The sequence below is a fragment of the Hordeum vulgare genome, chromosome 2H (assembly GCF_904849725.1).
Source record: "Hordeum vulgare subsp. vulgare chromosome 2H, MorexV3_pseudomolecules_assembly, whole genome shotgun sequence".
NCBI classification, from domain to species: Eukaryota; Viridiplantae; Streptophyta; class Magnoliopsida; order Poales; family Poaceae; genus Hordeum; species Hordeum vulgare.
Window position 1 is genome coordinate 64,442,895 of NC_058519.1, and position 16,148 is coordinate 64,459,042.

At 51.5% G+C, this 16,148-nt stretch overlaps 1 protein-coding gene and 1 long non-coding RNA gene across 2 annotated transcripts; both read right to left on the minus strand.

The window, feature by feature from the left end:
* Positions 1–5,289: 5,289 nt before the first annotated feature.
* On the minus strand, positions 5,290–7,982 carry LOC123425013. The gene is made up of 4 exons (XR_006621776.1): positions 7,490–7,982; positions 5,943–6,258; positions 5,769–5,850; positions 5,290–5,630 (listed from the first exon to the last, which is right to left on the minus strand). It is a non-coding gene; the product is annotated as an uncharacterized LOC123425013 (long non-coding RNA).
* Positions 7,983–11,269: 3,287 nt separating this feature from the next.
* LOC123429575 lies at positions 11,270–14,201 on the minus strand. The gene is made up of 3 exons (XM_045113603.1): positions 14,009–14,201; positions 13,847–13,915; positions 11,270–13,714 (listed from the first exon to the last, which is right to left on the minus strand). Exons 1-3 carry the CDS (start codon positions 14,189–14,191, stop codon positions 11,465–11,467), a joined length of 2,502 nt encoding a protein of 833 aa, XP_044969538.1. The 5' UTR covers positions 14,192–14,201; the 3' UTR covers positions 11,270–11,464.
* Between the last annotated feature and the right edge of the window lie 1,947 nt (positions 14,202–16,148).

Sequence of the window (16,148 nt, forward strand, 5' to 3'; positions counted from 1 at the left end):
TCACGGGGTGCATGAAGATACTGACAAACTCCGTTGACCGTGAAGGAGATATCTGGCCTCGTGATCGTCAAATACTGAAGACCACCAACAATACTCTTGTACATAGTAGCATCAGCAGAGGACAGAAGCTCACCATCAACAGCAGTGATCTTGTCAGTGGTAGACATAGGCGTAGTGGTCGTCTTGCGCTTAAGCATCCTAGCTCGCTGCGACAAGTCCAATGAGTACTTCTTCTGTGTCATAACAAGACCATCAGCCCGAGGAGCCACTTCCACACCCAGAAAGTAGTGAAGTCTCCCAAGATCTTTGACAGCAAAATCAGTACCAAGAGCACGAACAAGGGCGTCAGCAGCAAACTGTGAAGAACTGAGCAGAATGATATCATCTACATAAACCAGCAAGTACATAGTGACCTCAGGCTTCTCGAGAAGAAATAATGATGAATCAACAGTAGACGGTGCAAAACCATGAGCACGAAGAGCTGTTGCAAGGCGGGCATGCCAGGCACGAGGAGCTTGCTTCAGACCATAGAGTGCTTTGGTAAGACGACATAGATAATCAGGACGATCAGGATCAGAAAAACCAGGAGGCTGTCGCATATAAACCTCCTCCTCCAATAAGCCATGAAGGAAGGCATTCTGCACATCAAGCTGACGGAGAGACCAGCCTCGAGTAACTGCAAGGGACAAAAGAAGCCTGATAGTAGTAGGTTTGACCACAGGGCTGAAAGTGTCCTCATAATGAAGACCATAGCGCTGCCGGAATCCCCTGGCAACAAGACGCGCTTTGTAGCGCTCAATAGACCCATCAGAATGCTTTTTCACCTTGAAGACCCATTTAGAATCAATGACGTTGACCCGAGGTGGTGGAGGAACAAGAGTCCACGTCTCATTGCGAAGAAGAGCGTGGTACTCCTGATCCATAGCCTCTCTTCAATGAGGAATACTCATAGCAGCCTGGTACGTACGCGGTTCCGAGGACGGATCCGCAAGGGCAGCAGCCATGCAAGAGGCATACCACGCAACAGTGCCGTCAGTGCGCTTAAGAGGGCACACAACACCACTGCGACTGCGCGTGTGTGGGCGAGAGACCACAGGAGCCGGCAAGGGCCCAGCCGGCGAGGAACTGGGCGGTGGCGAAGAAGGCCCAGTTGGCGAGGGGCTGGGCGTCGGCGAAGAAGGCCCAGCCGGCGAGGGGCTGGGCGTCGGTGAAGGGTGCCCAACCGGCGAGGGGCTGGACGTCGGTGATGGGTGCCCAGCCGGCGAGGGGCTGGACGACGCCGACGAACGAAGCGGCGGAGAGCATGCGGGCGGGGCAGGGCTAGTGCCCGCCACGGGTGACGCAGGCGTTGACGGCCGCGCGGGCGAGGCGGGGCGAGGGCTCGCCTGGGGTGACGCGGGCCGAGAGGCCATCGGCGATAGCAAGGGCGCAGGCGAGTCAGCCGGTCGGACCGGCGGCAGGGAGGCCGACCGAACCGGCGTGACAGCGGATCGGACCGGCGTCTCCAGGAGACCGCGGTCGTCGCGACCAGCAGCAGCCGGTGCAGCTGCAGGCTCGTCCAGGAGCTCAAGACGAGCACCTCTACCAACACCTGCACCATGGTTAGGTAACAAAATAGGAGCATATGCAACATCATCAAATTGGTCAGAGGCAAGAGAGGATGGATGCATAGATGGCGACTCATGGGTGGACACAGGTAAGTTGGCAAAGGGAAACTAATGTTCATCAAACACAACATCCCGAGATATATAGACACGATTTGTGGGAACATGAAGACATTTGTATCCTTTATGAAGGGAACTATAGCCAAGAAAAACACACTTCTTAGATCGAAACTCCAGCTTACGTTTATTGTAGGGACGTAAATGTGGCCAGCAAGCACACCCAAACACCTTTAAAAAGGTATAATCAGGTTGTTCATTAAGAAGGAGTTCGATGGGAGTCTTCATGTCTAAAACACGAGTAGGTGTACGGTTGATGAGGAAACATGCGGTGGTAAAGGCATCACTCCAAAACCGAAAAGGAACAGCGCTCGACAGAACCATTCTGCTGATGTGTATGTGGACATGCTAAACGATGCGCGATCCCAAGCGAGCTGAAAAAGGAATCAAGGTTGCGATATTCGCCATCCCAATCTGACTGCACATGAACAATCTTATGCTTGAGAAGGCGTTCAACATGTTTTTGAAATTGAACAACTATATGGAACACATCAGATTTACGCTTAAGAAGATAAAGCCAAGTAAAGCGATTGTAAGCATCAATGAAACTGGCATAATAATTATGACCACTGGTAGAAGTCTGGGCAGGACCCCATACATCTAAAAAGACAAGTTCAAGAGGATGTTTGACCTCACGACTAGACTCTAAAAAAGGAAGTTGATGACTCTTCCCTTGCTGACAAGCATCACACACTGCTACATCTTTATTACTAGACATGCTAGGAAGCTCATGACGACGCAAAATATGACGGACGATAGGAGTGGCAGGATGACCAAGGCGAGCATGCCACTGTGACGGCGAAACACGAACTCCACTAAAAACCCGAGAGACGCCAGGATGCTCCAGACGATAGAGACTCTGCCATAGCCGTCCGCTAAGAAGAACGTCCCTCGTGGCCCGATCCTTAATAAAAAGATCAAAAGGGTGAAATTCACAAAAAACATTGTTATCAGCATTAAGCTTAGGAACTGAAAGGGGATTATGCGTCACAGCAGGAACTCGAAGGACATTACGAAGCTCAAGACTCCTATTTGTATGGCTAGTGAGAAGAGATGCTTGACCAATATGAGAGATGCACATACCTACTCCATTGGCGGTGTGAACCTTGTCGGTGCCGTGGTAGGCCTCACGAGAGTGGAGCTTGCCGAGCTCGCTCGTGAGGTGATCCGTAGCCCCACTGTCCATGTACCAGTGGGAGTCGACGGGATAGGACTGCGTGTGTCCCTGCTGCTCCCGAGGTGCTGGCTTATCAGCCAACTGCGCCTGACGCTCATTGTTGCGCGAGTCCTTGCCGTCGTTGTAGAGGCCAAGGAAACTCTTCTGGAAGCGGCGGTGACACTTAGAGGCATAGTGACCCGCACGTCCGCAGAGCTGGCACTCCCGGGTAGGACGACCCCCCCCCCCAGAGGATGATGCAGGAGGGGGGGCGAGAGCAGCGGCGCGGTGGGACCCTTGCCCGAGGGGGCCGAGTGGGCACCAGGGCCAGGAACGCCACGACCTGCCTTGTAGGCGGCGTTTGCCGAGGGAATACCTCGGCCACGAGTGCGGCGCGCCTCCACGCGCTGCTCGGTGAGAAGAAGGCGCGAGTAGAGCTCGTGCGCCGGCATCGGAGACGTGTTGCCACGCTCGTTGATGATCTCCACAAGTCCATCATACTCCTCATCAAGACCGTTGACGATGTAGGAGTTGAACTCGGTGTCGGTGAGAGGCTGGCCAATGGAGGCCAGAGTGTCGGCGATGGACTTGAACTTGTGATAGAAGGCGGTGGTCGTGCCATCGAGCTTCTCGCATTCGCCAAGTTGGCGACGGAGAGCACTGGAACGCGTCTGCGCCTGCGACGCGAAGGAGCGCTCCAGGATAGTCCAGGCCTCGTGAGAGGTCTTGGCGAAGACGAGCATCCCGGCAACCTCCGGGGTAAGCGACCCCTGGATAGCCGAGAGGTTCGCCTGGTCCTGCCCTGTCCAGACACGATGCGCCGGGTTGTAGACGGGTCCATTGACGCTGTCCACGACCGCAGGAGGGCACGGATAGGAGCCGCCGACGTAGCCGAGGAGGTAATGACTCCCAAGGAGTGGAAGAACCTGCGCACGCCAGAACACGTAGTTATCCGAAGATAGCTTGGTGGTGATGAGGTGGCCGAACTGGAACGGCGCAGGTAGACTCCCCGGCGTGAAGACAGCAGGCGGCGTATACGCCGCAGTAGCCGCGGTCACAGCCGCCGGGGCCACGTAGGCACCGATCGGCGGCGGCAGGTGGGCAGTGTTGGCGTCGAAGTAGGGCGCCATGGCGGGCGTCGTGGAGGCGACGACCATCGGCGCCGAGAGGGCGGCGACCGGAGCGGGCGCCGAGGGGGTCCCCGAGGAGGGAACCATAGGCAGCACAGGCACCGGAGGTGCGGCAGCCGGTGGCGGTGGCGAAAACGAAGCCGCCGAGAAGAGGGAGCCAATGCTCCAAGTGCTGATCGGAGCAGCGACAGCAGCGGCGTCAGTAGGGCGAGAGAGGAGCGCAGCGAGGGAGGGCGGAAGGAAGCCGGCAGAGGCGGAAGCGGTGGAGGTGGTCGTCATCGCAGCGGCCGGAGGAGCGCGGTAGCAGCGGCGGCCCGGGACGGTGCAACGGCGGCGGCGACCAGGAGATCGCGGCAGCAGCGGCGGCCCGAGGCGGAGCGGCGGCGGCCAGGAGATGGGCGGCGGTGACGGAAACCCTAACCTAGATTTTACCAAACTTATGGCGTCGCTTCTGCTGGCAAAGTTTCTTGAACAGCAGCAGCAGCTTCTTGTCACCAAAATACGCAAAGAAGTTTTCAGCAAGGTCTTCCATGCACCAACGGCTTTCTGCTTTACGCCACTGTCGATCTCGGGATTTCAGAAGGTCTTCCACAGCATCAATCAACTCCCTTTTGCAGTCGTGTATAAGACATACATCAGACTGGTGCACCACTGCTCGCTCCAAATTCCTAATAAACCACAACCAACTTTCCTTGGTCTCACCCTCAACGACCGCACATGCTACTGGAATGGACAAATCATTAGCATCTAATGCCACAGCAGTCAACAGCATACCTTTATATTTCCCGTATAGTGGTGTGCCCTTGATGCATAGCACAGGGCGACAAGTACGGAAGGCCTGTAAGCACTGTCCAAATGCCCAAAACATACGCTGCAGGACTCGGAAACCCTTACACCCTGCAACCTCTGCATCCTTGATGTCAACAAAACTACCAGGGTTCTTGCGTGCTATTTCCTTAAGCAACCTCGGGGCAAAGTTGTGCGAATCGTAAAATGTACCAAATTCCCTCTCCAGGGCAAACTGTCTTGCCCTCAACTAATCTGCTCGCCTAATGGTCCAGTGAGATAATGTACCAATTCCTTAGCTGTCATCGTCAGGTCATCCACAAGGTCACGGAAGGCGAAGCGACTACTTGCCAGGCACTTTGTCCCAGGCAACACAACCGTCGCCAGTTGGGAGTAATCATCATGTACTGCTTTGAGCAAAATGCCGTAGTGCCTGACCTCAGAGGACTGCACATACAACATGAACTTCTGTGTTACGTGTTTTTTTCTCTTCAAATTATTTGCAAAGGAACTCCAGCATTTGTCAGTCAAAAACTCATTCATGCCCCACGGGTAGTCCTCCAAACAACAGTCCGGTTCGGAGGACTCTTCGCCAAAGAAGTCAGTTTTGCGTTGCTTGAGGAACCCCTTGACATCAAGATCTTGTGTTTCTGGATGGAGCTGGAACAGCCTGAAGATCCAGAGCTGTAGATCAACCAGTGACATGGACTATGGCTTCAGCGGTAGCTCGCCGATTAAGTGAGCGCATTTGTTTTCCAGATCATTGCCACGCACGCGGGAAAACGGCTCTCTGCGCCCATAGTACACAGGCATCTGAATCGGTTCTTCAACTTCAATCTACACCACCAAACAATGCCACAACACAGATGCAACAGATTCAGACGAATCAAACAATTAAGCAAGTACTGGGGACATGTTCAGACTTCAGAGTAACTGAATTATCAAGTGAGATGATGGGTACAGTGAACTAGAGACCTTCTGCTTGCGAGACTTCCTGACAGCCTTCGCGCGTTGCTGTCACGGGGGCCTTCCGCTTCCTGGCGCCGGCGGCGGCACCCTGGGAAATCAGAGCGCGCAGATTTGACGAAGACAGGTGGTGGCGAAACCATCGGGTGGTACCCGGAGGGCGGCGAGGCGAGGAGAACGTACCGGCAGGGCGGCGGGGAGCGCGTCGGTGCCGGGGAGGGAGGGGGCTGCAGCGGCGTGTGGTTCGTCCATCGCCGGCTTCGTCGCAGCTGGGTCGCCGCCGTCGGAGCCGGAGCCGAGGTCGACGTGGGTTTCCATATTTTTCTGAGCGCGGATTTGTGGAATGGGAAGAGGATTTTCCCTCGCTTCTGGAGTTTTTCCCTCCATTTTCTCGTAATGGGCCGCTTGCGGTTGTACCTGGGCTGTATGCTCTGCTAAAAAGGCTCGCAATATTTTCTTTCTCGAAAACAAAAGCTCGCAATAAAACAGGCAGACAACCCTAAGAGAAATAGTAGAAAATATAAGATGGAAACCATGTTACAGTTGAAACATGTACAAATTCAAGCTCAAAATCATTTGGGAGTATGAACAATAAAAGAATTCAGCAATGAATAGTGATAAAAAAAGTGCAACCTTTTTTTTACCTCGCTATTCATGGAAATTTTGTTTTTTATTTATTGCCTCCCAAATGAATATAGATTTTTCTATCAAAAAAATAAATGTATTTCTGAAAAATTAAATAAGTTTGGCTTGTGAGAAAAACTGAAATTTCAGTTAATTTGAAACGGAAGGAGTTGAATGGAGATCGTTACAGCCGTAATGTAATCGTATAATCCAAGACGCCATTTTAACAAAAAAAAAGGTGGATTTCCCCATCCAAAAAATATTTTATTCAACCCCAGATTTTCCTATCAGTATCATGAATACAAAATACCATCACCTAGCAAACACATCTCCTCCGGAGCACGTGTATGACATATGCCCCGGCGCCAAAACCTACTAGTTGTATTATCTTTAGTCCTCGAGGGAAATAAGAGCATCTTCAATAACACGCGTATATTTAAATGTCTATATGTTTATATAGAGAATGGTCTAAAAAAATTTCCTCATATACACATTCAGTTTTACACCAGAACGTTTATATATAGAACGTCTATATTCTCTCCTTTATATTTTAATATTATTTTATAACTACCAATTCAACTATTCGAGCAGATACACATTCAAGACATTCAGATACACGTTCAGACATCCAGATACACATTCAGGCATAAAAGACATACATATTCAGATACACGAGCCATTCGAGCAGAGCAGCAGGAGCATCCACCAATGCCCCCCCCCCCCCCCCCTCCCCTCCCCGCGTCGCGACGTCTCAGGCGGCCTGCCTCCCCCCGCGCATCCCCTCACCCGGGCCGGCCCGCGGACCTCCCCCCGCCCAGAGCGCGGCGCCGGCGCAGGCGACATCCGCCCTCCCATCCCCCGAGCAGGAGCGTGGCGGCGACGGCATTCGCCCTCCCCTCCCCCGGAGAGCGGCGACGACAGCATCCGCCCTCCCCTCCCTCGAGCCCGAGCGCGGCGGAAGAGGCATCCTCCCTTCCCTCCCCCGAGCCTGGAGCGTGGCGGCGGCGGCATCCGCCCTACCCTCCCCCTCCCCCGAGCGTGGCTGTGCCGAGCGCGGCTCCCTCCCCTCCACCCGCATCTGGATCCGGACCAGCAAAACGGCGTACCTCGGCGGTGGCGCGGCACGACGGCGTTGTGCGCCTCTTCCTCCTCTCGGCGCGATGGAGGAACCTGGCGTTCTGTTGGGATATGGACGACGGGTTCACATCCTTCAAGGCTGGACATCCTCGAACGCGATTTGGACGATGTGTAAATTTGCACGACCATATACACGAGTTGTTGGAAGGTCGTTTTTGCTCCTTCGTCGTTAAACGCGTATAGAAGACACTTTAGACGAGCCGTTGGAGATGCTCTAATCACTGAGATTATCATCACCAGTAGCAACGGTCGCAGGTTGCTTATAGCACACCCCAAAAAGAAAAGGAAAAAGAGGAGTCCGCAACGAAAGTAATAAACATAGTCTCTACTGACGATGGTTGCTGATGTGGTGCGTTAGTCCTATAAGGTCTTAACATAAGGACTTTTGGGGTTATCTACTACTCCCTCCGTCTGGAAATACTTGTCCTAGAAATACATGTATCTAAACTTATTTTAATTATAGATGCATCTATTTTATTCATTTTTAGGATAAGTATTTCCGGACGGAGGGAGTATAACAAATTTTGCCCGGCTTCAACGAGGAAGGGGTGATAACAGTGACGCGCCTTCGGCTCGTTCCAGTGCTAGTCATTGCTAGGTCGTCCACAGACCTGGTTGTACTTTTTATTACCTCTGATGTTCTTTGCATTGCCATGATTAGAGATGAATAGGTTAAAAGTTTCACACGCAAAAAAAAAACATAGTCCAGCCGTCTAGCTCCATGTGCTTTCATTCAAAATCTTCCCAGGTGGAAGTGATTTTATTCATTTAATGAACATGGTTAGAGCATCGGACATTACAAATATGATCCCCTAAACGCTCGCAAACACGTCTGGTCAGTGACCGGGCGTATCCTCTATTTATCCGTTCGCGCAGCTACACTCCTCATTTTCTTTCTTATATGTCTGGTCATTTGCATGTGATTAATGGAAAGGAAGAGAGAGAAAGAAAAGAATGAATAAAGAGAAAAAAAATGGTTCAGGATGGAGCCACATTCTATGTGGCGGACTGACGCACGGTCACTTTTTTCCTTCCCTGTCACTGACCGGGCATGTCTACGGACGTATGAGGGGCCATTCGAGGTGTTCGGCTGGATGTTCTTATTGGACTGTTCCAACTCAAGAATGGCTGATTGATTTTGTATATTCATTATTCACCAGTCTAATCAAGCAACTTAGCTAGTTCGACGAGGTTAGGAATAGGTGTAATGAACACCAAAATAAAAACGTTCTGAAGGAAAAACACATAAGAAGAACTGAGTTCAGAATGGTCCTCTGTTTGTAGACGTAAAGAAGTTCTGAGAGATCTTGGAAATTGTTTCATCATCCAACACTGGGCATAAAAATGCAGCAGAACTGCAGAAAAAAATGCAGCAGGAAATTACTTTCCTCCCGAGAAAAAAAGACATGATGAATGATGAAGAACAGTAGCAAAGAATTGGCCGACAATGCAACACTATCTCTGTACATATAATTCATTTACAATTTAATGATGAATAGGCAGTACTCGTTCTGTTTCTCATGGAAAAAAACATAACATCATATTTGTTCTTGTGAAGACCAACTTAACACAGGTAAATGTGCTAACAGAGCAAACTGAAAGCAGCATGTCAACACCTGATGGCGAATCTGTAGACTGGCTATTTTCTTTTAAAAAAATCTGTAGACTGGAACTCTGTACCACATTTGCATATGGATTCAGAGAAATTGTTCACGATGTACAGATCTTGGCAGCATTCTTGCTTGCAGAGGAAAATATATTTAAACAAGAAATGATTTTTTTGGAAAAGGAGGTTCAAACCCTCGGCCTCTGCATCAATCGATGCATACGGTCATTTTTATTAATTATTCAACATAGGTCTAACAAAATAAACATGAAACCATCTGAAGCCACCACTCACACCTACAAAACTCGATAATGTGGAGTGCTCTCACTTCCCATATCTAAAACCGGTGTCGTCATCGATACATCTACATAACGTATCGGAACCCACAACCGGTGCAGCAGACCTAAAGCGTACACCACATGCACACGTTTTAGATGCCGCCGCCATCATCATCACGCCGCTAACCCATCTTCAGGAGAGAGATCTGTATCATCCTTGTCAGTTCGTCCATCCGTCGACGCCACCATGGCTCGTCAGTCCAGACGCGAAGATTCTGGAAGATCTGTCGTGCGTAGCACCTGCCGACCAGGCATGACACAGCGTAGCACCTGTCGGCTAGGCATGACTTGACATCTCCACCGAAAGCTCCGCGCAAGATGATCGACGCCACCACGGCGCCAAACAGCGCCACCACCCTGCGCTCATTCGTCCAGACACGAAGATTCTAGAAGAACTGTCGTGCATAGCACTTACCAACCAGGCATGACTCATCGTAGCACCTGTCGGCCAGGCATGACTTGATAGTTCCACCAAATCTTCGGGCCAGACGAAGCCGCTCGATCTCATGCCTCTGTCATCCAGCGCTGCTCCACAAACGATGCTCCCAAGAGAGAAACGGCACCGCAGTACCGTCACCGTCCGATCTGGAAAGTCAGATCTTAGGGTTTCCCCCGAAGCAGTGCCCACCACCAGCAACTATCCAGGACCCACATAGTGTCCACCACCACTCAGCCCTCAAGGCGACGCCTTTAGGAAGGTCACGACGTCAAGGACGCCGCCGCCGCCTACCGGAGTTAGGGTTTTCACCCGACAGGCAGTGAGGTAGGAAGTGGAGGAGCAGACGTAGACCGACGTCTCCAGGAAGAAAAACGGCGCCCTTGAGCATCGTCGTCGGCGCGGCCGACGAGGGCCGACCAATGGGTTTCCCCTTATCTGAATCTCCTCCACCAGCTTCATCCGCAGCCACGCCGGCAACGCCAGGAAACCTCAGGAGAGAAGCACACCGCGGGTATCTGGATCAATGAAGATCCAATCTGAACAGTGACGAGTACCACCACCCTGCGCTGGCCGTCGGCGTCCGGGCGCCGGATCCAGAAGGATCTGACCCGAACTCGACGACGCACGCGACCACCATGTCTTGCCCCTCTCGCAGCCGCCACACCGCACCGCAAGAACGAACCCCAGTCGTCGACACGCTCCGCACGCCGCCGCTAGGATCCACATGCAGCGCCGCCGCACCGTGCACTAGTCTGGCACCTCCTCATGAACGACCGTCCCGCGCCAGCCATGTCGCGTGAAGGGGAGAGGATCCTCGCCGCCGCCCCTGCCGGCCAGGCTTCGCCCGGCGGCGTTGCTGGCGGCGACGAGGATGAAGGAGGAGCGAGGGAGGACCGACGTCGGTGGCTAGGGTTACCCCCTGGTCGCCCACGGGGGCGGTGAGAGGGGGTTGGGGGGGGGGGGGCGACGGGAGGCGGCGGCTAGGGTTACGGGAGGAGGCGGCGGCTCTTCTAGAATGATTTGGAAGCACCGCAACAGCTGTGTGTTCGAGGGCACCCAACCCTCGGCGAACGACCTGGTTGCGAGGATCAAAGAAGAGGCGTCCCTCTGGACCAAGGTGGGAGAGGCTGGCCTCCACGACATCATCCACCAGACCTGGGACGTGCACTAATTCCATGTAATCATCATCTGTACTGTACCTCCTAGGAGGAATGTAACATAAACTCTACCTTTTCAATACAAAGAAACGCATGAATCTCTCTGCGTTTTCTCGAAGAAAAAAAATGATGTCTTCTAGAATGATTTGGCATTCGAGCATGCAAGAGTTCCAACAAAATTATCAACTGTAAGGGTGTAACCTACTGGAAAAATTTAATAGAGGGGTTGATTTTGCAGCCTCCCATGGGCATAGTAACCATATTGTCTTAACATGCCTAAAATTCAGTTTTCATGCGCTGCAAATAATACCAGAGGTTCAAAGTTTACATAGGATAAGCTCGACAGTGACTACTGCATATTTAGGGCCCAGAACATTAATAGCTTGATAGGTGATAACAGAAGCTTAAATCTCATTAGGTTCTTCAGTGCGTGTAGCCGCTCCTTGATTGTCTTCAGTTGATCCATTTCCAGCATTGCGTTGTTGCTCTGACTCATCCGCAGCAGTTTCTAGGCAGTCCGATGTTACAAAAACAGGAAGACCACGCTCCAATCTTTTGTCTGGGATCCAAGTTGTTGTATTGCATTCAAATGGTGTGATATTTCTGTAACTGCGTGAGATCTTATATTCATCAAAATTTCCACTCCAGATCCTACCTAGGTAGGCCAGGCTGTAGTATGGAGACATGTATTTAGCAGTGCTCACCCCAATCTGACAACAGACGGCGATGACATGAGTGCAGGGCTTGTGAAGCAACTGTGGTTTGTTGCATGAACAGGTGGCACTTTCATGTATTGTGGATTCACCAAACTTACTTATGCTTTCCGATTTCAGGTGAACAACCTCTTTCTTCTGCCTCGATTGAACTGTAAAATTCCGAAACTCTTTCCCCTGGAAAACATTTCTGGTTTTGGTGTCTAGACAAATCACGCGATGCATCTTGGATTTCTGCATTTTTGAATTCATGTCACCCTGGACCCGTTCAGGGAAGTTCATTGATGGGTTGCCAATTGCTTCATTTGCTGCAGCACTTGTGTTTTTGAAGTGCTCTACCAAGCGCAGAAATGTCACCTCCACTATCGCACTGAGCGGAAGGCATGTGATCCCTTTCAATACAGGGTCTTTCTTGTATATATCTGATATATCAGCGCCCATGATGCCGTACCTAGCTCCCTTCGTGTCATGCACCAGTGACCATTTCTCCATTGGTTTCGGACGGACCCAGTCAGAAAACTTTGCTATCTTTCCTTCGTTTTCATTGGCATGATCTCCTTCCTCCTTGGAGTCCACTGAATCAGGTCGGTTGGATGGGCTTTGTGCCTCCAGGTCTGCCTCATCATGCTCGACTGACTCTTGCTGCATTTCCCCAGTGGTACTACCTTCTCTGTCTGCCGTATATTTTGTTGTCAACTCATCAAGCTCCTTCCAGATTTTAATAAACTTATTTAGTCGCCTCTGTTGACAAAGTTTCTTGAACATCATCACCAGCTTCTTGTTGCCAAAATATGCAAAGAAGTTTTCGGCAAGGTGTTCCATGCACCACCGGCTTTCTACTTTCTGCCATTGCCGTTGATCGGAACTTAGAAAGTCCTTTATAGCATCGATCAACTCTCTTTTGTAGTCGTGTATAATGCAAACATCCGATGGATGCCTCACTGCTTGCTCCAAATTTCTAAGAAACCACATCCAGCTTTCCTTGGTCTCCGCCTCAACGACAGCAAATGCTACTGGAATGGAGTAACCATTAGCATCTAACGCTACAGCAGTCAACAACACCTCTTGATATTTCCCGCATAGTGGTGTGCCTTTAACGCATAGCACAGGGCGACAATGATTGAAGGCCTGCACGCACTGCCCAAAGGCCCAAAATATACGGTGGAGGACTCGAAAGTTGTTGCATCCTGCAACCTCTGCATCCTTGATGTCTACAAAACCCCAAGGGGTTTTACATGTTATATCCTTAAGTAACCTCGGGGCAAAGTTGTGTGAATCATAAAATGTACCAAACTCCCGTTCCAGAGCCGTCTGTCTTGCCCTCCACGCCTCAGGGGGGCTCATCTGCTCGCCATAGTGTTTAGCGAGATAAGCCATAATTTGCTTAGGTGTCATTGACAGGTCTTCCACGAGACGGAGGAAGCGGAAGTAAGAAGTTGTCAGGGATTTCGTCCCAGGGAACACAACTGTCGGCAGTTGAGAATAATGATCATGTGTGGCTTTGAGCAAAACAGCATAGTGCTTAATCTCAGAGGATTCCACATACAACATGAACTTTTGCATCACATTTCGCCTTCTCTTAAATTTATTGGCAAAGGCACTCCAGCACTTGTCAGTTAGAAAGTGACGGGTCTCCCAGGGGCGGTAGTCCATATACCATTCTGGTTCGCGCTCATCGCACATGTCAGGTGTGAGTTGTTTGAGGAACCCCTTAATGGCGAGGTCTTGGGTTTCTGGATGGAGCCGGAACAGCTTGAAGATCCAGAGCTGCAGATCCACCAATGACATCGACTGCGGCTGCAGCGGTAGTTGGCCAACTACGTGTGCACAATCTTTCCCTCCCTGAGGAAGATATGAACAATCAACCAAATCATCGCCTTTCACGCAACCGAACTTTTCTGTTCGTCCGTAGTATACAGAGATCTGGATAGGTTCTTGAGCCTACACCAAACAATGCCACGACAGAGATGCAACAGCTTCAGACGAATCAAACAAGCCAGCAAGATTGCGGTGGCAGGTCATCGACTTATTGGGACAGAAGTACAGTACAGTACAGTGCGATACAGTACAAACCTGTTGCTTCCGAGGCTTCCTCGCAGTGGCTGCCGGGGCCTTCCGCTTCCTCGCGCCGGCGGCGGCACCCTGCGAGCTCAGAACACACAAACTTCAACCAAAGGGGCGGCGGGGAATGGATCGAGTGGTACGCCGAGGCGGAGTGCGGCGAGGAGATGGTACCGGGTTGGAGGCGGAGCCGTCGGCGCCGATAGGGGGGGCGGAAGAGTCGGAGGCGTAGGGTTCCGCCGCCGCCTCCATGGACGGCTTCGTCCGAGCAGGGCTACCGTCGGGAGTATCGGCGGTGGTTTCGAGCTTTCCCTCCAACCTTTTTTTTTTCCCACAACGGAAGAGCTTTCCCTCCATTTGTCCACCCTTCCCTCCATTTTCTCATTTTTCTCATTTTCTGGTGGAGAGCCTAGTTCAAGATGGGCCGCTGGCTCTAGGCTTATTTTTGCTTGGGCTCTGCATTTCCTCAAGGCCCCCGTGCAGCACGCCGACGTTTTGCTGTTGTGTTATCCATCTGCGATACTAGGCCAATTGTGGGTCTATTGGCCAGGTACCGGGGCCTCACTGTAGCAATGGCAAGCTGTAACCCTAGCGGCGACTAGGGTTTAGGGTTCCCTACTCCGGCGGATCACCACCGCCGTTGAGGTTTTGGATACTTCCCTCGCACGGATCCTTCCTGCGAGACTCCCTCCCTGGTAATGGCATCATCGTCGGGTGCCCCCCGTCAGGGGAGTAGCAAGGGGAAAGCGTTGGCTGATCTGGAGGCAGCCATGAGGAATATGAAGCTTAAAGAGGCGGAGCTGGATGCGGTGATGGTGGATGAAGAAGAAATCTCGAGGTTCACCGAGGAAACACGATGGCTCGCGGTGGCCAAAGTGCATACGACCAAACCCTTCAGCGCTGAGTCTTTCAAAACCACGATGAAATTCGTGTGGCGTCTGGCTTATGATCCGGGGATACGAGAGGCGGATGATAATCTCTTCATTATCGAGATGTTCTGTGTTGGGGATTGGAACAGGGTGATGCACCAAGGACCCTGGATCTTTAGGGGTTTAATGGTGGTGATAGAGGAATATGATGGCAAGGGCAAACCGCATAAGGTTGATCTGAATCGGGTGCAGGTGTGGGCACAAATACATGATACTCCTGAATTGTATCGGAGGGAAGGGATATTAGACCAACTTGCTCGGCGTATTGGACAGGTGAAGAGCGTGGAGATGAACCCTAACTGATTCTTTGAAGAGAATTATGTAAGGGCTCGGGTCAAGATCAAAATAGATGAACCCCTTGTTCGCTTTACTCCGCTGAAGATCAGGGGGGAGGAAGCCCTCTTACTACCGGTGAAGTATGAGAAAGTTGGCTTTTTCTGCGAGGTTTGTGGTGTCATGGGACATGTTCTGGAGGAGTGTGGCGATGGTGTCCACGGTCCTGATGAGATACAATATGGCCAGTGGATGGTAGCTACCAGACGGCCAGTAGTGGCAAATCTTTTCTCCCAGCGCAGCTCAAACCCCCCACCTACCCGGGGGCGTCGCGGTAGAGGAAGAGGAACACAGGGGCAGGCTACCTCCAACAGTCGAACAGAGAACGCAGCAAAAAACGATCTTCGCAGGAGGCAGGGATGAGTGAGGATGAGAACGTCGAGGACACGGCTGAGAGCCCAATGAAACCAGTGCAGATGGAGCAGGATGAGGATACATTACAGCCGGAATCTTCTGCAAAAAAGAAGCTAGACATGTCTGAGGCTACTACAGCCGGGACGAAGGATCAAAGGGATCACCAGTCCACGACCAGTACGGGGGACGCACACGACCTCCAGGAGCATACTCCACCACCTCCGCAGGTGTATGTGGCACCAAGGGATAGAAAGAAGTATAAGGCAGGATCACCACCACATACAATAACAAAAAAGATGAGCAATTTGGCGGGCTCCGGCGAGGAGCGCCGCCGGGCTCAATGAGTCTTCTCTGTTGGAACTGTCGAGGGGCTGGTAGACCCGAGACAGTTCGTGAGCTTCGCAATCTTGTGAGGCAATATACTCCAATGGTGGCATACATTGTGGAAACTCAACTCCCAGGAAGAAGAGTAGAAAGCTTGTCAAGTCCATTAGGGTTTGATCTTTCTTTTGCTGTTAGTAGTTCTGGTCAGAGTGGAGGTTTAGGATCTTTTGGAATGATTCAATAAAGCTTGATATTATGGGTTACTCGGAATATCACATTGATGCTCTCATCACCATGTCGGGGATGGAACAATGGAGAATGACGGTGGTCTATGGGGAAGCAAGGGTAGAGCAAAGGAGTATAACCTGGGATCT